This window comes from Anabrus simplex, chromosome 1 (genome assembly GCF_040414725.1).
Source record: "Anabrus simplex isolate iqAnaSimp1 chromosome 1, ASM4041472v1, whole genome shotgun sequence".
Taxonomy (NCBI): Eukaryota; Metazoa; Arthropoda; class Insecta; order Orthoptera; family Tettigoniidae; genus Anabrus; species Anabrus simplex.
In genome coordinates this window covers 807,624,388-807,648,677 of record NC_090265.1, presented here as the reverse complement: position 1 = coordinate 807,648,677, position 24,290 = coordinate 807,624,388, and the positions used below count along the sequence as shown (strand labels likewise).

Genomic DNA, 24,290 nt, shown 5'->3' with positions numbered 1-24,290 from the left:
GGAGACAAAACTAATATTAACAACTATAAAGGCATCTCACTCCTGTCAGTCGCATACAAGATATTTTCTAAAGCACTCCAGTATAGAATAGAGAATCACATAGATCAAGAGTTGGGGGGAATATCAAGCATGATTCAGGAAAGGACGGTCCTGCGCGGAGCAGATATTTACCATCAAGACTTTAATCAAAATTAAAATTTTAGCAGCAGACAAGAAGGTAATTATGACATTTGTAGATTTCTAAAAGGCATATGATTCTGTGCTGTGCTGTGCTGAAAGAATTTGTAATTGATGACAAAACAACTAACATAATACAGCAGACATTAACAAACACCCGGTCACAAGTAAAATTCCTTGGAGAGCTATCAGAACCTCTTGAAATCAAGACAGGTGTGAGGCAAGGAGATGGCCTCTCTCCAGTCCTTTTCAACTTTGTCTTGGAGAAGGTTATAAGGGAATGGCGAAAAGAAATGAGTCAGAAAAATATCCCGAATAGAATCAAGATAGGACACAGAAATACTGGACTTAAATTTGAATGTCTTGCATTTGCAGACGACTTAGTGCACTTTGATGAAAATCTAGAGACTGCCACTACACAGATAGAGGTTTTGCAAGAAACAGCAGAAAAGGCAGGACTTCAAAATATCCTTTGAGAAAAATAAGTTCATGAACATAGATATCAAAGAACCAACATGGACAATGAAGACCAAGTATGGTGACATAGTGCACAAATTCAAATAGCTAGGATAGATTCTGACTCCTAACAGCAACGAGAAGCCAGCTATCAACGAAAGAGCAAAGAAGATGGAGACTGTATTCATACTATGCCAGGAAAATTATGAGTCCAAATCCTTCTCCTATCAAGCCAAACCCAGACACTATAATACCGTGGTGAAACCTGAATGCCTCTATGAGGCAGAGACAACTGTCAGAAAGGGGATTACTGAAATAGAAAAGAAAGAGTGTAAATTTCCGAGGGAAATTCTGAGACCCAAGAAAGCAACAGGAAATGAGTTTACCTTCCGTTTGATATCAAATCAAGAGCTGTATGAAAAATGTGAAAACATTTCAACCTCGATAAGAAAAAGGCGACTGACTTTCTATGGACACCTGAGAAGAATATGACCGGAACGCCTGGCAAATAAGATCCTCATCTTCCAGGAGAGAAGAAAGACCCAAGTACCATGGCTGAAAGAAGTTCATCTGGATATTAAAAATGTGGTAATGAGGAGGGAGATATTACAAACAGAACAGTGTTCAGAAGGAAAATTGCGGAGGTGACGGATCGGTTCGTAGAGAAACCCAACAGAACAAGAAGGGTGTTCTCGGATGAGGAACGAGCAAAAGCGAGCAAAAGCGAGCCAGAGAATGAAGGAGTATTGGCGTAAAAAGAAAGAACATCAACAGTCAAGGAAGTTGTGTAATCGTAACTGAAACGATCTTAAAAAAAAAACATATTCAATACTTCATCAACTGAGGTTGGTGACAGTAAGGGCATCCGACCGTAAAACATGCCTATATAATTTCATCTCACCTCACTCCCGACCCCGTATCATGAATTGGAACCAAGGAATAGACATACATGCATTTAGTAGTTAATGTGCGTGTAGAAAAATCAAGCTTAGAATATGCGTTCTCAGTGACTAAATAAATTATGTCACTGTAAGCAGTACTTACAATAGCGAGCTGGTCGTCCGGCAGACGGCAGAAGACCATGTGTTGTCCGCCATACAGTGTCTCTTCTATTCTTTGAGTCAGAAGCTGTTCTGCCCAGGGGAGCTCGATGAGGTGGGATGTAAAGCTCTTGTTTCGGAACTCCCGCGGCTCACTGATAACCAGGTCTCCGAACAGTCCACCACCCCCTCCACCTCCTCCTCCAGACTCCGTGAAGGGCTTCATCTTCTTCAGCTCCTGGATCGCTCGTCGGTTTACCTCCTCGTCCATCGCTCGATCCGGCCCAATATCAGCGAAACTTGGCACCCTCATTGTCGTTGTCGTGGTGGACGATAAGCGACCAAGGCTAGAAATAAATTGAATATTAGTATTACTTTCCCTACAATAAGTTCAAAAGGAATTTAAATAAAGAGACTTTACAAAATTATTGTTCGTATTGCGGAATGGCAATTGTGGAACGCCATCCTGCTGACCCAAGAAAGTTTTCAATCAATCCAAAAGGAAAATATTTTATAACAGTCGTTTAACAGTAATTAGTCCAAATTAATCCGTAAAATGGACGACACAATTATGCGCATTTTATGTTTTAAAAATTATTTTAATATAATCACAGAAGATTCAAGTTTGTGCTATGCAATGCCAAAGATTCTGAGAACAGGTTATAGTCGAAACGTTTTATCAAATGTGCTCATATAGACTGTATAGTGCTCAGTAAACTGTGCCAAAATTGTACAGAAAATTCTCAACTACTGGTCACACGGTCAGGTTTATAGTACAACCCTGATGCTCTCTTCCTATGCTGTGCTACTCTGCACTGCGGAGGAATTGAGAGGATTTTCTCCTTACATAAGACTAAGGAATTAGATGGCATACGTGATACTGGTTACTCTCTTGAATCAGAAATCCTGGTTAATACTCTATAGGGTGTATCAGATATAAATACAGTAGGCTGGGTATAGGAGGTAATTTATAGCATAGGAAGATAACATGCTGACCGCGATGAGTCAAGTTTGTGCTAAGCAATGCCAATGAGCTGTATATCTGTCTGGCCATCAGGCAGCCGCCAATAATTATTCTTTATGTGGTAGTTGGTAGTGTGGTGTGTAAATGAAGATACGTGTACAGAGACAAACACAAATACCAACTCCCCCAAGTCAGAGAAATTAACCAGATGCGGCTAAAATCCCCGACCGGCATAAATCGAACCCAGAACCCTCCGAAACGAAGGCCGCGACGTCAATTATTCACCCAAGGAGCTGGACAGTCTTCTTACGATTTATATAATGTTTTGTTTCACGTCACAGGGCACAGACAGGTCTTACGGTGACGATGGGATAGAACAGGGCTAGGATGGGAAGAAAGTGACCCTGGCCTTAAATTAAGGTACAACCCCAGCATTTTCCTAGTGTAAACCTTCATCGGGGCCGCCGATAGTGGGGATCGAACCCACTATCTCCCGAATACAAGCTCGCGGATACGTGATCCACACCACATAGGCAACTCGCTTAGTCTTACGAAATCAGTACACAATAAATGAGAGGAGATTCACTCACATATTGTCTGGCTGGTCCAACTTAAGGAACATCCTCTCGACAGTATCCATGTCCAGATCGTAGAACTCCTTCACTCCAAAGGTCTGGAAGAAGTACTTGACAGGTGTCATACTGTAGCAGGCCGCTAGAGGAGCTCGAGGATAGTACAGGATGAAAGCCAGACACATTTCCTGCTTGGTAGAGTAGCCGCCCTGTACATTGATAGAAGAGAAATGGAAGATTTGAAAATTAAGTCTTATAAAATATTACCAAACTTACTGAGTCAACAATACTGTGTTAGGGAAAGGCATTTATCATATAAAAATTACGTCTAATGATTGATCTCAATCCCTTCACCACTGTGAAAATTGTGTTCCTGTATAACAATAATAACAATAATAACAATAATAATAATAATAATAATAATAATAATAATAATAATAATAATAATAATAATAATAATAATAATAATAATAATAATAATAATAATAAATAGCCGTTCGAGAAAACTAAATTATTATGTTATTATGTTATCAAGAGCCTGAGAACAAAATATGGTACAATTGACAGGGTCTCTCGGAGAATTCATAGAACCGACAGGCCTTGAAAAAATCTCACAACCAACTCGTCTCTAAAAAATTAAAAAAAATCACGGTTAGTCCAAAACATCTATAACAAAAAATCCATGTCAAGACATACAAAAATTCGGCATTACAACACAGTCATAAAACCAACAGTCCTTTACGAAAGAGAGACACTGGCACTCAACAGAAAACAAGAACTTGAAGAAATAAAAAAAGGAGAGGGGAAGATCACTAGGAAAATATTAGGAGCAAGACGGTTACAGGTTATAATCATACAAAGCAATAGAAAAGTTCCCAAACATCGAAATTGACATTAGAAAACGAAATTAAATTATTCGGTCATCTCGCTAGATTACCATAAAGTCGAATGACACAAAGGATAATAGATTAAGCAACCTCACTTAAGAAGTCAACACCGTGGCTTAACGAACTTCGAAATGACCTCAAAAACGCAAACATAAGTTCAACAGACATTATAGAAAGAGACATCTTTAGACACCAACTAAATTATTGGGAAACTGCATCAGAGTAACCACAACAAAAACAGTACAGACCGAAGTGGACGGAAGAACGTAAACAAGCCTTCTCGGAAAGAATGAAAGCCTACTGGAACAACAAGAAGAACCCTCAGAAGAATTGATTGAATTATTTGCTTAACGTCTTCGAATACTGGGAGAATTCGCTGCTACTACTGCTACTACTAATAATGCATGACGTACAATAAAACTGCACATTGATTTTAAATTGATAAAAAGTTAACCGTAACAGGGAAATGTTTATATTGATGAAATCACAATGAAAGAGAAATAATAAACAAAACTAAATTAAATCACAAATAAATAAATAAATAAATAAATAAATAAATAAATAAATAAATAAATAAATAAATAAATAAATAAATAAATAAATAAATAAATAAATAAATAAATAAATAAATAAATAAATATAATTTGACAGAGAGCTCGGTTTTGTTAAATATGTGTATGTGTATGTTCAGTCTTCAGCCCTAAGGTTGGTTGGATCCTCAACAGCTCTGCCATCAGCTGTCACAGATGGCCTAGGCATCACTGAAGAGGCGTACTAGGGAAATGAGGAGTGAGGTAGTTTCCCGTTGCTTTCCTCACCCAGCCAGAAGTTGCTATTACATATCAGTCTACCAAACCCACTGATATGCATGCATCAACCGACCCTATGAGCAACGTTTTCACACCATTCATTGCAGGGACTGGTTGCTATGTGCATTTAATTTCAATACACGGAGCTATGAAAACCTCATTAACTTAAATCATGATCATGAACAAGTGGTACAGTTGAAGGATTATTGAACATTTCTCAGCATTTTGTTCTGTAATTCGTGATCTACTATCACATACAATCAGGGTGCGAAACCAGAAAAAATGCTTGCGGAGGGGGGGGGGGGGGGGTGAGACGGATCATACAGCTTAACTACTAGTGTTTATTTCGTGAAATACCCGGCGGGTTGGGGTATATAATTTTCCCATCCCCCAGAAAAACGTAAATTTTTCATCTTTTTGTTTGAATTCTATTGTTATAATAAGAATGATAAATATTGGAAAATTATTCGCGGGTTTCAAATGGACTTGCCAGAGTGAAACATGCATGTGCGGAGTTGCCAAATCTACGTTGCTTTATTGTTCAAGGTCTGGCAGTCATTCTATTACTTCTATGTCATGTGTATCATTGCTTATATTTTTATGAAATTATGCACATTAAAAAACATTAATTTAAATAATATATGTGTTCTACATTTTCCTCATTATTTTATATTGAAAATCCTCCCCGGGCAATTTGAGATAAAATCCTCGGTGGTGGGGTTGGGAACTGCACATCCCCCTGCGATTTTGCACCCTGCTTGAAAATTCAGGATATTTCAACATTTGCTGACAGCTCACGGGTGCACAAATTCATCAGGTCAAGTTTCCAGAAGACTAAAATGAAATGGCTTATGGTTTTTTAGTGCCGGGAGTGTCCGAGGACATGTTCGGCTCGCCAGGTGCAGGTATTATGATTTTATGCCTGTAGACGATCTGCGCGTCGTGATGAGGATGAAAAGATGATGAAGATGACACATACACCCAGCCCCAGTGCCAGCTGAATTAACCAATTACGGTTAAAATTCCTGACCCTTCTGGAAATCGAATCCGGGACGCCTGTGACCCGAGGCCAGCACGCTAACCACCTAGCCATGGATCCGGACGCCAGAAGGTTAAAAAACGTAAATAATATTTTATTGAAGAAGATCATCAGTTTCGCGTTTATAATGAATTTTAGTATAAATTTCAAAATGTAAGTAGATTTCGCATTATACTGCGTTTTAAAAGCCCATTACAAATTGGTTTACAGGTCGTGAAAAATGAAAACACAAAAGTACAAGCCTGTATAAGCACTCTGCGTAATATCGCCATTGCGAGAAATCATCAGACATAGATGACAACGCGGTCATCTACAGTTCATAAAAGGGTGTGAGTATATTACAGAGGTGTGAAAATTATTAGGCTCAAACAAGATGACATTTTTATTTATTTTTTAGTTTTGACCTCACTTATCTTCCTAATTTGTTCCATTGAACTCCCTATCTTTCAGTCAAATATTCATCCGACTTACTAAACATTGTGAAATGTTGTATTATTCGTATGTTTTAAAATATTACGTTGAAATTTTGCCTGCTGCTATTTCTTGATGGATACAGTACTTTTGTATCCATCTCTTGGCACAGGCCAGAGTAAAGTGTAGCTTCCACCGAAATCCCAGTCAACATCCATGGCTGTGACAGTATGGAAGCTGCTGGGATATGGGTGGTGCTGACTAATGACATTCAGAGCTCGACTAGTGCATCTGAGTGTTATGAAAGGTGTTACTCATAGGGTCAGTCGTGCTGCAATAGCACTTTCTGACCCAGTGAGGAAAGCAATGGCAAACTACCTCACTCCTCGTCTTGCCTAGTACGCCTCATTTTGGTGCTGCCATTGGTTTTTGCGGTTTCCTTATAACCGCATAACTTTTGGTGGTGCTATTTGAGGATCCAACCAGCCTCTGGGCTGATGACCTAACAGACACAGACGTTGAATTTACATATTTCTGTTTGGTCTGTTGCTAATCCTACAACACCTGTTTCCAAGAGTTTAGATAGTAAATAGCAAAAAGAACAGCGAATCATACGAGCACTCAAGTAAGGCAAAAATCACAGAATCACTTCATGAAATTCCATTTTATCTAATTACACTCAAAAGAGAAATTAAAAATCCTCAACATTGGAATTTAATAGTGGTAGATGAGTCTATTGACTATAATATTGTCACCAATGTCATTGAAGAAAATGTAACTTGTGTTATATAATTTACTTTAAACAGGCAACAAGTAACAAATAAAAGAGCTCCACTTCATAACAACAATTGTTTTTATGAACAGGCAGTAATAGATAATGCGACAATGGAAATGTTCAAACATTAGTGTTGAGTCTAATAATTTGCACACCTGTGTATGACTTGAAGTTACCAAACTGTATGGCAAATTGTGGGATAAGACTAATATGCGAGGAAAGTATTCAAGTAGACATTCTTAAAATAATTTTAAAAGAGTGATAAGAGGAGTGTGTGCCCTGCTTCTTCAAACGGCATACCAATATTCAGAAAGGGTATTGGTTAAAAAAGTGAAAAGTATACTAGAGAGGTTGGGATTTGGAGGTTATTGATAGAAGGACTTCGAGAAGGTTGAGAAATCGCTGAGAAAACAAATTATTTTATGACATAGGAATATTCAAAGACAGTGACTTATATCCGAATGTAGGAGAAGAGTGACCATCTCAGAATTCAACAGGGTAAGTCAGGGTATGAACATAACTATTGCAAACGCAAACAGAAAAGATGCACAAGGTCAAATTTTGTGGATGTTGGAAATTTATAAAGGTATGGATCAGAAAAAAGGATTCAGAAAGATGGCTACTCCGTGGAGGAAATAGGAAATAATTTCACTTACTGAGATGGCCGCTATACATTGGTCTTATTGAAATAACTGATACTGGGCGAGGGAGCTGGTGCAGTGGCTAATGTGCAAGGTGGCTGCTATACATTGGTCTTATGGGAACAACCGATACTGAGCGAGGGGGCTGGCACAGGGTCTAATGTGCAAACATCCCAAGCAACACAATCCTCCATTATGGAAGATTCTACTGTTAGAATTGAAAAACAGAGGGGAATATTTAGGAAGGATTATAATTATTGTCGGGGTTCGAATGCTGGAGCTCAGGACAGACAACAGAGTTTACTTGAGGTTCTGCGATACTTACAAACGTAGGCTCAGTTCTGTTAGGTGTCTGGTACACACATTCGGTCACCAACTCATCTCCTGGCAAAACGGACACTTCGTTACCCAGTACCCTTGTTTGCTGGTAGTTAAAGTCGTAATGGTTGTCCTCAGCCACCCTCTGGAGCTCCTGACCATTTCGAATATGACGCAGACGTAACTTCTTCCCCGCCAGATGTGAGTGCAGTAATACCGACACCAGCTTAATTCCATCTGGGGGCAGAGTCTGTGAACAAGAAGGGAATATTACGTGACAGTGTGAATTACTACGTATGATCAACAAAATCATGTTTATTCAATTCAAGATATGTATATATAACTTAGTCATGCATCTCCATTCAGTTTCATTCAGTTATGAGAATACCAGGATTCTAGAAGAATAACCCATTCTTCAAATAGGGATTTTAGTCAATAAAATATTGTCTTTCTTTTGCATATATTGTAAGAAGAAATGCCACTAGGAGGAGGCCATGATTGCCCTCTGTTTGGAGTTTTACTTTACTATACACACTACCAACTGGAATAAAAATGATATATTATAGCAGCCTGCGGGCAATAAACCCCTCCAAGAGGAATAATTACAATTACCATAGCAGCCGGTGACGTGCTGCTCCGAAACATTGCCCTGGTTTTGTGTTTTACCTCCCTCTGTGAGTGAGGGCACTAGAATAACACCCACGGTATCCCCTACCTGTCATAAGAGGCGACTAAAAGAGGCTTGTAACTCTGAAGGGCGGTTGGCAACCACGGAGCCCTCAGGTGAGTCCTGGCATTGCTTCCACTTACTTGTGCCAGACTCCCCACTTTCATCTGACCTATCTGACCTCCGTTGGTCAACTCTTGTTCTTGGTCCTTGTCATTCTTTGGCCGATATCTTCATTTTTCGAAGTGACGTGTCCCTTCCATTTTTTCTTCCGATTAGTGTTAACAGAGGATGGTTGCCCAGTTGTACTTCCTCTTAAAACAATAATCGCCACCACCACTTTGTATTTTACCCTCTCTTTTTAATTTTTCTAAAAGGTGTCTTAGTTACTTACGACCTAAGAGGAACCTCTACCCCAAATTTCACACTCTCGGTTTGGAGGTTCCTAAGATATTGCGATGATTGACAGAGTGATTTCCGTTTCATTAATCTGTTCAGTCGAGTACGACTCTCGATCATCCTATGGCTGATGTTTCTCCATTCAGTTTCTCTTTTTTCATTGATCGTCATGCCAGTATCTCCTGTGACACATCATTATTTCCACTCACTATTCCGACAGCCTTTTCCAGTGAGGTACATATGAAGGGGAAATAAGGATAGAATTTATCTCACCATAAGGCTGTCCAAGGAGATTTTTAACTTAATCTGGTCCAAGATTTTCTTATTACAAATTCCAGCCTCCACGGTATTCTTAGCAGAAAAACCAAAGCTCAAATGTATCGATCCTTCCCCTGTCAGATTTCTTCGGGGTCCATAATGTGCGAGTTACACAAATCTGTAAAACATATTTATAACCTCTATAATAACTTACAGGTATAGCAGCGAAATATATAGTGACGTTTTCTACCCCTCAGTTCCTTACGTAATAGCTGAGAACTACAAAAATGGTCTTATATTCTGCGTGTTGGGGAAGAACAATTTATAGACTTACCATCAAAGTGAACTGCACTTTCAACTGTAGAAGTTGGTATCCTACATTCCGGTGTGGGATAAGAATGGTATATAGACTTACTTTGGAAGTAAATGATTGTCATATATTTCAGCAGTGGAGGTATATAGATTTATTTTAGAAGTGGGCCTTGAATTTCAGAAGCCAGCTATCGTATATTCTAGTTGTGAGGAAAAATTGTATTTAGATGTACCTTAGAGGCATGCCACACTTTGAACCGTTGAAGCTGGTGATCTTATATTCTGGTATTGGAGAATAATGATGTGCAGATTTTTCTTAGAACACTTTGAACTAATGTCAAAGAGAACGGGTACATATATTTTTCTTGGAGGTATAGTGACATTTTAAAAATACAGCGACTGGCGGTCTAATATGCTCGATAAAAAGGAATAAGAAAGTATAGATTTATCCCAGTCCACATCTGTGGTGTTGTGGTTAGTGTGATTATCTGCTACCCCCGGAGGCCTGGGTTCCATTTCCGGCTCTTCGACGAAATTTAAAAAAGTGGTACGAGGGTTGGAATGGGTTCCTCTCAGCCTCGGGAGGTCAACTGACGAAAGGTGAATTCGATTCCCACCTCAGCCATCCTGGAAGTGTTTTTCCGTGGCTTCTCGCTTCTCTACAGGCAAATGACGGGATCTTAGCTAACTTAAAGCCACGGCCGCTTCCTTCCCTCTTATCCCTTCCGATTCTCCTATTCTCCCACAAGGTACCTGTTCAGCATAGCATGTGAGGCCGTCTGGGTGAGGTATTGGTCCTCCTCATCAGTTGTATCCCTCGACCCAAAGACTCACGCTCCAGGACACTGCCCTTGATGCGATAGAGGTGGGATTCCTCGCTGAGAGACCAAGTGGAAAACCAACCCCGGAGGGTAAACGGATTAAGGAAGAAAAATATTTATCCCAGAGGTACACTGTGAAATACAGTGGCAGACTGCCTTTTACTGTGGTTATGGATTAGAATTATATACAGACCTGATAAACTATGAACTACAGTGTTGCACTGTGGTTGCAGCAAAGGAGTGATATGTAGACTTACCCTAGAGGTACACTGTGAACTACAGTAGCCGGCTGTTTTGTATTCTGGCTGTTGAGGGGGAATGATGTGTAGTGGAGTAACCGTAATTCCACTGACTAGAATACCCCCATCATATTTTCTGAGGTTCTTCGTGTAGTGCACCCTCAGGCCGGAGTTGTCCTTCACTGGAACACAGGAAAAAATAGTAATTATTACTTCATTGCATAAATAAAATCCATTTCATGTTATTCGTATAAGCGATTTTGGAGTATTTACATTTTTCTTACTTGAAAAACATTTTCTGTTAGATTTGAGACGCTTTTGAATTCACAAGTTTAACTGATTGTCAATTATGGGACAGAAATCGGTTACTAAAAACAGGAAATAATAATGACAGACAGCAGCAAGTTATATATATATACAATTTGCTTTACGTCGCACTGACACAGATAGGTCCCACGGCGATGATAGGACAGGAATGGCTAGGAGTGGGAAAGAAGCGGCCGTGGCCTTAATTAAGGTACAGCCCCAGCAATTGCCTGGTGTGAAAATGGGACAGTGAGGTTCGAACCCACTATCTCCCGAGACTGGATACTAGCCGCATGTGCATGAACACAGCGGATTTATGGTAGGGGTAGTGCGCCTGTCTCTTTCCCAGAGGCTCCAAGTCCGTTTCTCAGCGAGCGACACGATTTTAATTCTTGACAGGATTGGAACGCGAATCACACTGCCTTGTCAGACTAACTAAAAAGCTGTGTAATACGAGAAAGAAAGCTGACCTTTTCGCTAAATCCAAGCAATACGGCTAGCGATATCAATCCGACGATGTGCACTCAAATATTTTTTAGGCCAGCGGTAGTTCTTGGCAGGCCAAAGTCATTAACGGGCTGTTGCACCAAGGGTTAGTTCGTTAGTTTAGTTAGTTAGTTAGGCCTAATTAGTTGTTTAGATCAGATAATTAATCACTTTAGTTAGTTAGGTTAGTTTAGTTAGTTTAGTTAGGTTAGTTTAGTTAGTTGGTCAGTTTAGTTAATTAAGTCGGTTAGTTTAATTAGTTATTATTTTTTATTTTTTTATTTCATTTCAATGTAGGCACGTGAGCCAAGGCTCTTTCTTGATGCAATGCAAATTTAGTTAGCTACTTTAGTTCGTTTAGTTAGTTATGGTAGTTTAGTTAGGTTAGTTTAGTTAGGACCGAACTCGATAGCTGCAGTCGCTTAAGTGCGGCCAGTATCCAGTATTCGGGAGATAGTTGGTTCGAACCCCACTGTCGGCAGCCCTGAAGATGGTTTTCCGTGGTTTCCCATTTTCACACCAGGCAAATGCTGGGGCTGTACCTTAATTAAGGCCACGGCCGCTTCCTTCCCACTCCTAGCCCTTTCCTGTCCCATCGTCGCCATAAGACCTATCTGTGTCGGTGCGACGTAAAGCAACTAGCAAAAAAAAAAAAAGTTTAGTTAGGTTAGTTTAGTTAATTTAGTCTGTTAGTTTAGTTAATTACATTAGTTTAGTTACATTAGTTAATTTAGTTTGGTTAGTTAATTAGTTAGTTTAGTTACCTAAATCAGTGATGTTGGTGTACCCAGGGTGTCTTCAATATTTTGTGATATATTAAAAGCCTGTAGTCGGTTGAAAATAAATGAATGAAAACTTACAACCTGTTTTCCAGTCATTGACGGGTCAGGGATGGAATGAATGAATCATATATAGGCTATTAGTACGAGGGGGTCGCCACTCCCAAAGTGATTTATTAATGATTGATGGATGCTATGAAATGAAAATGGAGAGTGTTGCTGGAATTAAAGATGACAGGGAAAACCGGAGTGCCCGTAGAAAAACCTGTGCCGCCTCCGCTTTGTCCAGCACAATTCTCACATGGAGTGACCGGGATTTAAACCACGGTATCCAGCGGTGAGAGGCCGACGCGCTGCCGTCTGAGCCACGGAGGCTCCCTGTGGTCGGATAACTGACATAAATTTTAGTGTCTAACGTTGGACACTGTAAATCAGCACCCGTAACATGTAACAGCTCACGAATCGGGATTTGTCAAAATCAGTTCTCAGAAGGATGTCATAATGGCAAGGACTAAGATGTCAAAATAAGTTTGATTGGGTCGGACAGTAGAGCGATGGCTTCCTAAGTTCAAACTGGAAGGCTGAATCCAGGTTCAGTCCGGTGCTCAAATACGCCAGCCTTTAGTCGGCAGATTTACAGGCACGAAAATCAATCAATCAATCAATACTGATCTGCATTTAGGGCAGTCGCCCAGGTGGCAGATTCCCTATCTGTTGTTTTCCTAGCCTTTTCTTAAAGGACCGCATAGAAATTGGAAATTTATTGAACATCTCCCTTGGTAAGTTATTCCACTCCCTAACTTCCCTTCCTATAAACGAATATTTGCCCCAATTTGTTCTCTTGAATTCCAACTTTATCTTCATATTGTGATCTTTCCTACTGTTAAAGACACCACTCAATCTTATTCGTCTACTGATGTCCTCCCACGCCATCTCTCCAATGACAGCTCGGAACATATCACTTAGTCGAGCAGCTCGTCTCCTTTCTTTCCCAGCCCAAACTTTGCAAAATTTTTGTAACGCTACTCTTTTGTCGGAAATCACCCAGAACAAATCGAGCTGCTTTTCTTTGTTTTCTTTTTTCCAGTTCTTGAATCAAGTATTTCTTTTCTTTGCTAGTTGCTTTACGTCGCACCGATACAGATAGGCCTTATGACGACGATGGGATAGGAAGGAAGCGGCCGTGGCCTTAATTAAGGTACAGCTCCAATATTTGCCTGGTGTGAAAATGGGAAACCATGGAAAACCATCTTCAGGGCTGCCGAATCAAGTAATCCTACCGGGCGAGTTGGCCGTACGCGTAGAGGCGCGCGGCTGTGAGCTTGCATCCGGGAGATAGTAGGTTCGAATCCCACTATCGGCAGCCCTGAAAATGGTTTTCCGTGGTTTCCCATTTTCACACCAGGCAAATGCTGGGGCTGTTCCTTAATTAAGGCCACGGTCGCTTCCTTCCAACTCCTAGGCCTTTCCTATCCCATCGTCGCCATAAGACCTATCTGTGTCGGTGCGACGTAAAGCCCCTAGCAAAAAAAAAAGTAATCCTGGTGAGGGTCCCAAACACTGGAACCATACTCTAGTTGAGGTCTTACCAGAGACTTATATGCCATCTCCTTTACGTCCTTATTACAACCCCTAAATACCCTCATAACCATGTGCAGAGATCTGTACCCTTTATTAATAATAATAATTATTTCGTGTGGCTATTTCTAGCCGAGTGCAGCCCTTGCAAGGGTGGGCGGCATCTGCCATGTGTAGGTAGCTGCGTGTTATTGTGGCGGAGGATAGTGTTATGTGTGGTGTGTGAGTTGCAGGGATGTTGGGGACAGCACAAACACCCAGCCCCCGGCCATTGGAATTAACCAATGAAGGTTAAAATCCCCGACCCTGCCGGGAATCGAATCCGGGACCCTGTGAACCGAAGACCAGTACGCTGAGCATTCAGCCAACGAGTCAGACACCCTTTATTTACAATCATATTTATGTGATTACCCCAATGAAGGTATTTTCTTATATTAATACCTAGATATTTACAATGATCCCCAAAGGGAACTTTCACCCCATCAATGCAGTAATTAAAGCTGAGAGGACTTCTCCTGTATGTGAAACTCACAACCTGACTTTTAACCCCGTTTATCATCATACCATTGCCTACTGCCCATCTCACAACATTATCGAGGTCATTTTGCAGTTGCTCACAATCTTGTAACTTATTTTGTACTCTGTACAGGATAACATCATCTGCAAAAAGCCTTATCTCTGATTCCACTTCTTTACACATATCTTTGATATATATAAGAAAACATAAAGGTCCAATAATACTGCCTTGAGGAATTCCCCTCTTAATTAGGCCTGTTACAAGTACAGATAAAGCTTCGCCTACTCTAATTCTCTGAGTTCTATTTTCTAGAAACAGAGTCACTCATTCAGTCCCTCTATTGTCAAGTCCAATTGCACTCATTTCTGCCAGTAGTCTCCCCTGATCTACCCTATCAAATAATGATAACTTATGTGGGACAAAAATCCGGCATATTAGCGTCTATGAAAACCGCAAAAGTTATCTTTTTCCACATGTTGATATCAAACGACATGGAGTGCCAAAATTACTTTTTTCCTAGTCTCTAAAAATCCGATTATCTCTGGGTTTAAACTCGCGATCTAAGAATCCTCAAAATATATAACATAACCACTATACAATTTCACACCCCTCAAAGATTCAAAAATATTTTCAAAGGATGATTTGTTTGCCATCACGTGCATAAAATATAAACAATTTAATTTAGCCAAAGCTAATAACTCCGAAGAACATAACCAGTGAGCAATCTTAAGAGTAACTTATAACTTCTTCTAAAGCCTCGAACACTCAACGTTATCAACCCTCCTGAAACTATTCCCATATTAGGAACAGAATAATATTTTTTTGGGTAGCTGCTTTACGTCGCACCGACGCAGATAGGTCTTATGGCGACGATGGGATAGGAAAGGCCTAGGAGTTGGGAGGAAGAGGCCGTGGCCTTCATTAAGGTACTGCCCCAGCATTTACCTGGTGTGAAAATGGGCAACCACGGAAAACCATCTTCAGGGCTGCCGACAGTGTGATTCGAACAGCCGCATGCCCCAGAATAATAATATGCTATAGTAAAACCTTCAAATCCGTTTGATATAAACAAGCCAATCTAATTGAAATTGAAACATAATCATACTTCAGGCCCAAGGATACTACAGTAAAACTCGTTCACAGCGGAATCGCAAGGGACCAAAAGATTTTTTCCGAATTATACAAGTTTCCGCATTACACGAAACATCGGTTTTTTGCCTTAAAACACCAATCACCACCACCGTTACACAAAACATGATACAGTATATAGATTTATTTACAGTTTGTTTTACGTCGCACCGATAAAGATATGCCTTATGGTGACGATCGAATATGAACGGGCTAGGAGTGAGAAGAAAGTGGCCGTGGCATTAATTTATTTTATGATGATTATTATTATTGCGCCTTATTATTACATACAGTGTGATAAACAGTGTATCATATCGGCACTATCACAACACTATATTACAGTATTTCAGAGCACTAGATTGACTGGTTATACGCTCTTTAAACTTACTTGCATCGTTAAACTCTATACAGTACACGAAAATAAGCTTTCTTCTACAGACCAAACTTGTTTCTTCTTCTTTCTAACTGTGTCTTTCTGGATGCAAGAAGACTGGAAGTGTTAGATATAATGACAAATTGCTTTAAGTAAAGTTGTTCATAACTTCAAATGAATTTCTCTGCGTCGCAGGGAAGGTTTCTTGTTTGACCCAGGTTGGATATCGCCGATGCGTTTTCAAGCACTTCATTCGTTTCACCATCCGTATTATCACCCTCTCCAAACACGTACTTCAGTTTGTACAAACAATGACATTGATCATGCCAGCACCAGAAATGCACAAATATTTTATGTAGGACTACACCAGTTCCTAAAATTTTCCGCATTGTACATGTAGACTTTTAAAAAATCTTTCATTTTTCGTTTCTGTTTCCCCGTTGAGGAGATTCCACATTGTAAAAAATTACGAACATTATAACTTCGCAAGACTCGTCGGAGGGTCTGCCTGGCCGAGGGGGTAAAGGCGTGCTCGGTTCGCTCGGAACGACATGGGTTCGTATCCCCGTCAGGAAGTCGTAAAATTTAAGAAACGAGATTTCCACTTCCGGAGGTGCATATGGCCCTGAGGTTCACTCAGACTACACCAAAAATGAGTACCAGCCTTTACCTTCCACCCCTCCAAGGGCCTTCATGGCTTGTACGGAGATGACTTTGCTTTGATTTGCTTAAGATATGCCGGGAGCGAACGGATATTCCGTAGGGAACAACTTTCCGCTTTGAACACATTTTACTTCCGCTAAAATCATCGACCCCGACACAGGTGCCTCAAATTGAGACTTATGATCAGGTCTACCTAAGGAAAAATCACAACTTTAATAAAATCTCTTATTTCTTTGTGTATGATAGTTTAGTTTTATACAATTAGTGTGAATGGAACTTCTGCCTGATTGTGACTATCTTACTGTATTGCTATGTGGATTTGTATTTCAATGGAGATAGATGAGACTGGGAAGGAAATGGCCGTGGGTAATGTCAATTTAGGGGCGGAGTTGAGAATCTAACCCTGATCACACGTGAGAACCTGCCACATTAAAGCCACAGATCATCTGAGCAGACTATGAAGAATTGCATTAAGATTCAATAGTGAGAGGTACACTACTCTTGGAACAGACTGTACAACCTGCTGTGTTCAAACAGGTAGGTAATTATTTTGAGGGACGACCATAGATTTCGGTGTGTGATAAAGAAGGGAACTTGACGTTCCTCTTTCTTATCACAGCCCTGACCACTTTCTTTGATCCAGTATAGCTTACCACTACCACCGCTACCAGCTGCCGATACTCCTCTTTTTCTACGAAGTAACGAACTCCTTAATGAGTATCATTAAAAATCAGACTGAAATAAACATTTAATTTGCTTCACGAAATGTGGAATAACAAGGCCTTGAAGCTACAAGATGATTGTTCTTCTGAACATCATTCGTGGGACGTTTTGTCTGCTCACCCACCTCTTTTGTTTTTATTTTTAACCGCAATAGGCCAAGACGAAGGAGTTACCTTGAGAACTTGAATCACTGCTGCTGCGTCCTGTTCGTACTAACAAATAATTTATGTCTGTACAGATCTTGTGGGATTATAATTCCTTATTGTCTGCCTTATACATAATGACATACTCATGTAATACCGTTATTCATTTAGCTTCAACTGACATAGAAGAAGAACACAGTATTATTATTTCGTGTGCCGTAGGCGCAAGTAGCTGTCGTTTTGCCAGCAACTGACAATTACAGAGGAGAACACAGCTGCCGACAGCTACTTAAACATTATGATTAAATCTGTGTTAAATGTTGAAAACTAGTAAAGAAGTATAGCAACCTCAGGCAACGTTTAAAAACCGTTTTCCTTCTAACTTTAAATCTTTTCCTCTTCTGTGCTATTCTCCTTTTCCGTATTATTATCGTCCGTTTCCTCTGCTTTACCCTAGTCGCTTTTTCTTTTCGTTAGCACATCTTCCTCTCCTACGTCTGTTTTACCTTCGCCCTCTTCCCGCTTTATTATCACTTACACCTTTCCCAACAATTACCGAGGTCGATAGCTGCAGTCGCTTAAGTGCGGCCAGTATCCAGTATTCGGGAGATAATAGGTTCGAACCCCACTGTCGGCAGCCCTGAAGATGGTTTTCCGTGGATTCCCATTTTCACACCAGACAAATGCTGGGGCTGTACCTTAATTAAGGCCACGGCCGCTTCCTTCCCACTCCTAGCCCTTTCCTGTCCCATCGTCGCCGTAAGACCTGTCTGTGTCGGTGCGACGTAAAGCAAACAACAACAACAAAAAAAGAAATAGCAAAAATAGCATCTCAACAATTATTGAAGACCTCCCCGGAATAAAGATATAACCATAAGGATGAGATTTCAGTGAAAATAGGGTGTACCGGGTGGTTAGGGGCGCGCAGCTGTGAGCTTGCATCCGGGAGATAGTGGGTTCGAACCCCACTGTCGGCAGCCCTGAGGATGGTTTTCCGTGGTTTCCCATTTTCACACCAGGCAAATGCTGGGGATGTACCTTTATTAAGGCCACACCGCTTGCTTCCCATTCCTAGGCATTTCCTATCCCATCGTCGCCATAAGGCCTATCTGTGTCAGTGCGACGTAAAGCAAATAGCAAAATAATTTCATGTCTTACACTTGAACTTCAAGCTGGTTTACAGCCAGCAGAACTTTGTCCTCCATGGTGTAAGGATGGAACATCAGTTAATGCTTCTGTTGGTTTATCTCCAAGTGTAATAGATTATTTTAAAAAAACGTCAGAGATGTAATCACATTTATCTTATGAAATGTTTTCTTGACATTTTTACTGTTATTAGTACTGAAATGGCGTATGGCTTTTAGTGCCGGGAGTGTCCGAGGACTAGTTCGGCTGCCCAGATGTAGGTCTTTTGATTTCACGCCCGTAGGCAACCTGCGCGTCGTGATGAGGATGAAATGATGATGAAGACGACACATACACCCAGACCCGTGATAGCGAAATTAACCAAATATGGTTAAAATTTCCGTTCATGCCGGGAATCGAACCCAAGACCCCTGTGACCAAAGGCCAACACTCTAACATTTAGCCATGGAGCCGAACATCATTTAAATAAAGGCAATAGACGTATCCGCATCTATATTTGAAATTACATTGACATTTTTATTGTTATTATTATTATTATTATTATTATTATTATTATTATTATTATTATTATTATTATTGATTTAAGGCCACTAGGGAGCGCGTATGACTAGTTCAATTTTGGATGCTCGCTTCCGTTTGCAATACCACTTGAGTCCTGCCATTAGCTTTTCCTTCTTTTACTCTGAAAGAAGCTTGCGAGATTTAGCAACCTCTTGTAGAAGAGACCACGATTTTACCATTTTACAAAATTTAGGGCGGTCTGAGACATCAGTATCAGAAATCCCAGTGGAAGCTAAGTCATCTTTTTACTCCATTGAGCCTGATGCTTCCAGTCTTGTAGCTTTTGATGAGTGAGATGATTTTCTTCGTAAGCCTGCAGTTGTCCAGGCGTATATGGGAGAGGTGGCCAGTTTACTTCAATGCCGTGGCACCATGGATGTATTATAAACACATTCCATTCTTCACCAGAGAGGCGACAATTCTTTCACTACTTGCTCTGGAGATCTTGGAATTGAAAATGAACTGCTAACTAAATGTGACCCTGCCCTTGAGTCGGTCTAAAAATTGAAGACCATGAGCATTTTACTGATACTTAGTCATCGGTGTAATGCCAAGGTATAAAGGTGCAAGATGAATTGATGATAACCTCTGTACATCATTCTTACACAGTCAAGGTCTTCCAGGACTGCATTTTTTATCCTTCACCTTAAGAGCGTGTTATGATATTTGCTTATTTTAATGCCCATCATGTCATGGAATAAAATAAACTATGTAATAATTTGTAAGCAGGTTGATCAGAGAAGCACGTCAATTCAATCACAAGAAGATGCTGTAAATTAAAGCGTTAGCAGAATGGTAGATCCACCGCCACCTTATCTTTAAAACTGAAAAACTGTTTGTGTATTATTCAAATAATGATAATAATAACATTCTACCGCTTTTCCAATACCTGTGGGGTTGTGGGTGCTAACTGTATCACACATGTGGATTTGGCTCTGTTTTACGACGAGGTGTACTTCCTGACGCCAGCCGTATTTGGAGGAATGTAATAATTGCTATTGCGTGTTTCTGTGGTGATTAGTCGTAGGTTTGTTGTCTGAATACGTTGGGATTAAAACAGTCAGTCCCCGAGCCAGAAGATTTAATCAGAAGCGAATAAAATTCCCGATCCTGTCGGTAATCGAACCCGGACCCTCTGAACCGAAGGCCTGAACGCTGCCCATTTAGAAAAGAAGTCGGAATAATAATAATAATAATAATAATAATAATAATAATAATAATAATAATAATAATAATAATAATGTCGTCCGTCTCTATGGTGTAGTGGTTAGTGCGACTAGCTGCTACCGCGGGAGGCCCGGATTCATTTCCAGGCTGTGTCACGAAATTTATAAAGTGATGCGAGGGCTGGAATGGGTTCCACTCAGCCTCGGGAGGTCAACGGAGTAGAGGAGGGTTCAATTCTCACCTCAGCCATCCTCGAAGTGGTTTTCCGTGGTTTCCCACTTCTCCTCCAGGCAAATGGCGGGATGGTACCTAACTTAAGACCACGGCCATTTCCTTCCCTCTTCCCATTCCCGCACAATGCCCCTGTTCAGGATAGCAGGTGAGGCGGCCTGGACGACGTACTGATCCTCCTTCCCAGTTGTATCGCCCGACCCATAGTCTCACGCTCCAGGTCACTGCTCTTGAGGCGGTAGAGGTGGGATCCCTCGCTAAGTCAGAGGGAAAAGCCAACCCTGGAGGGTTAACGAATTAAGTAAGTATAGCTTACATGTTACAATCCTTGTAACGTAGGCCCGTCGACAAGGGTGGGCATTATCAGCCCGCATGGGGAACTGCGTGTTAGCGCAGTGGACGATAGTGCTCTCTGTGGTGTGTGAGCTGCAGAAAAGTTGGGGATAGCTTAAAAATCCAGTCACCAAGCCAAGAGAACTGTTCACATGAAAAATCTGATGATCCAACCGGGAGTCGAACCTGGGACCCGAATCTGAAGGCTAAGAGGCTGACCACTCAGCCATGGAGCCGGACATGAATATTATAATTTTGTGGGACTAAAAAAGAAACGTTTCCATGTCATACCACCATTTCAATTTCTGTATGTACCCCGTGTATGTGCCGTCCCGCGGTGTACGGGTAACGTGCTTCCCTCTTACCCGGAGTTCCTGGGCTCGATTCCCGACCAGGTCACGGATTTCTACCTGGACCTGAGGGCTGGTTCGAGGTCTACTCAGCCTACGTGATAACAATTGAGTAGCTATCTGACGTAAGATAGTGGTCCCCGGTCTACAATGCCAAGAATAACGGCCGCGAGGATTCGTCGTGCTGACCATACGCCACAATCAATCAATCAATCAATCAATCAATCAATCAATCAATCAATCAATCAATCAATCAATCAATCAATCAATCAATCAATCAATCAATCAATCAATCAATCAATCAATTAATCAATCAATCAATCAATCAATCAATCAATTAATCAATCAATCAATCAATCAATCAATCAATCATCACGGATTCGCATTTAGGGCAGTCGCCCTGGTGGCAGTTTCCCTTTCTGTTGTTTACCTAGTTTTTTCGTAAATAGTAGCCAAGAATTTGGAGATTTATCGAACATCTCCCTTGATAAATTATTCTAATCCCTAACTGCTCTTCCTATAAACGAATATTTGCCCCACTTTATCCTCTTAAATTCCAAATTTATCTTCATATGATCATTCCCACTTTTAAAGACACCACTCAAACCTTTTGGTCTACTAATGTCATTCAACGCTCTCTCTCCATTGACAGTTCGGAACATACCACTTAGTTGAGCAGCTCGTCTTCTTTTTCCCAGGTCTCCCGAGCCCAAACTTTGCAACATTTTCGTAACGCTACTCTTTTGTCGGAAATGACCCCAAACAAATCCAGCTGCTTTTCTTTGGAGTTTTTCCCGTTCTTGAATCAAGTAATCCTGGTAAAGGTCCCATACGCAGAAACCACATTCTAGTTAGGGTCTTACCAGAGACTTCTTATTACAACCCCTAAATACCTTCATCCATGTGCAGAGATCTGTACACTTTATTTACAATACCATTTATGAAGATCTTTCTTTATATTAACACCTAGGTACTTACAGTGATCCTCATAATCCCATTTCGTAATCTGCAGGCCTTTAAGGTCGATTCACACATCTCCGGGACGTGACGGCGCTTTCCGTGCCGTGACGGCATCTTCCGTGAAAATAAAATATCGTCGCCATGTAAACGAAGGGATGAGTTCATACACTTCCGTTGACGTCATTCGCCGTGACCTTCAGTGCTTCTCCGTGATCCGTGCCGGCAATACGTATTCGCTCGCCAACGATATTTTCTTGTTTTCACGGACGTGATTTCTCTCATCGCGCCTTCCTGCTTCTCTGCTTTCGTAGAGTACTGAGGTTATCTGTGTACGTTTGAACTTTATCTCCCAAAATGAAGGACAAACTGCTGATTGAATTAGTGAAGGCACACTCTTTTCTATATAATTTAGCTGATTCGAAATATATGGATAGTGGTTTGAAGAAGCGTGTATGGGAGGAAATTGGCGAGAAAATGGAAACTGAAGGTAGGTAACCAATTTTTTCTGCTTTTAAGATTAAGAAAATCAGTCTATCTGTACATAGGCACCGACTTTATCGCGACAAGGCACTTCCTGCCCCCAACCTACAAAGTCAGAGGCATTAAAAATTAATGAACAATTTCATTTATTTATTTTTTCAAGTAATTAAAAGCAAATGTAGTGTACTAATACCATTAATACCTTCTTCTCTAGTAGTTGTAGTAAATAATTTACTAATACCTCACTTTATTGCAAAAACCCCCCCCCCACCACCACCACCACCACCACCACCACCACCACCTTCTAAATGTTTAACCTTCTTCTCTAGTAGTTGTAGTAAATAATTTACTAATACCTCACTTTATTGCAAACCCCCACCACCACCACCACCACCACCACCTTCTAAATGTTTAACAAGTCGACGCCTATGTACCTGTGACAATGTGAATATCAATCCAAATTTAATATAGTTATAAACATAACATTATAAACAATTGTTATAACAATTATACGAGTATAATCATATACAGTAGGCCTACATAAAATAATATAATAATCATAATATACTAATTATGTTACTAAAAATTGACATTCTCAGAACTTAATATACTAGCATATCGGAAAGGTCTTCAGCCACTCACTAAGTGACGTTATCGACATCTTTCATATGTGTTCTTGCCACGGTACTGAACCAGCTTCTGAGCAGAAATAATCTTTTAACTTATCCCTTATGCAGAAAGCCTCTCTGGTCGAATTCCCACCACGAGGGGGTAAGTTTTGGAGCTGTGGATTGACAAACTCTTGGTTTGTGGAATCACTTGTTCCTTCCTCTCTTTCTCCTCTTCATCCAAGATTATAGCTATCATTAACAGTTTATCATCACTAAGAAAACTCATCATGGAACACTTGATTGCCGACTTATAACTGCACGGAACTGCACGGAACTGAAGTGTGAGAACAGACGTGAAATATTCATGTCGGAAAGGACGGATACGGAAACGGAGAGCGCCGTCACGTCCCGGATGTGTGTGAATCGACCTTTACCTTTAGTCTTGGTCGGCCAAATCGTTTTGGGGACAGTGATGGTTCTAGTCATGATTATTTTAGTAACGTGTATAACTGCAAGATCATCTGCCATTTTAATAAGGTCAACAATGAAGATAACTATCGATTTGAAAGAAAAACACGAAGAAACAAGCATTCCAAAATGAGGAAAAAAGGAATCATAAAGGTAGTGGGGTTTGTGAGAAACTCTCCAGGCTTGGGATGTTTTAGTATACCTGAAGAACAGAAATTAAAATATGATGGCATGCAATAATGTCACGTCCAAACTACCGAAACATTATCAACAACAACATAACAGTGACTGTTTGTTGTTAGTTGAGGTGTGTTCTGTCTCTTCTGCTGCCACTCACGTCCGCTAAATAACATTTGTACAATGACTAAGCCGTCAACAATGGATACAACATGAAACTTCCAGACCATCATTAAGTATTGAACAGCTGTGGAAGAATGACCGATGGAGATTTATTTCACCATCTGAGTTATTTAAAACTGGTGTCAGTGAGGATCGTCGGAGA

The 24,290-nt window shown here is 40.5% G+C and overlaps 1 protein-coding gene across 1 annotated transcript in view; it reads right to left on the bottom strand.

The window, feature by feature from the left end:
* The window catches only part of LOC136857034 (MOXD1 homolog 1), a 176,280-nt gene that overhangs the window by 3,959 nt on the left and 148,031 nt on the right, over nt 1–24,290 (bottom strand). Inside the window, exons 7-10 of the mRNA XM_068224961.1 lie at nt 10,804–10,967; nt 8,097–8,339; nt 3,228–3,418; nt 1,678–2,020 (exon numbers count right to left, since the gene is read on the bottom strand). Of these exons, the coding sequence (XP_068081062.1) occupies nt 1,678–2,020; nt 3,228–3,418; nt 8,097–8,339; nt 10,804–10,967 (941 nt within the window). The remainder of the gene's footprint in view (nt 1–1,677; nt 2,021–3,227; nt 3,419–8,096; nt 8,340–10,803; nt 10,968–24,290) is intronic.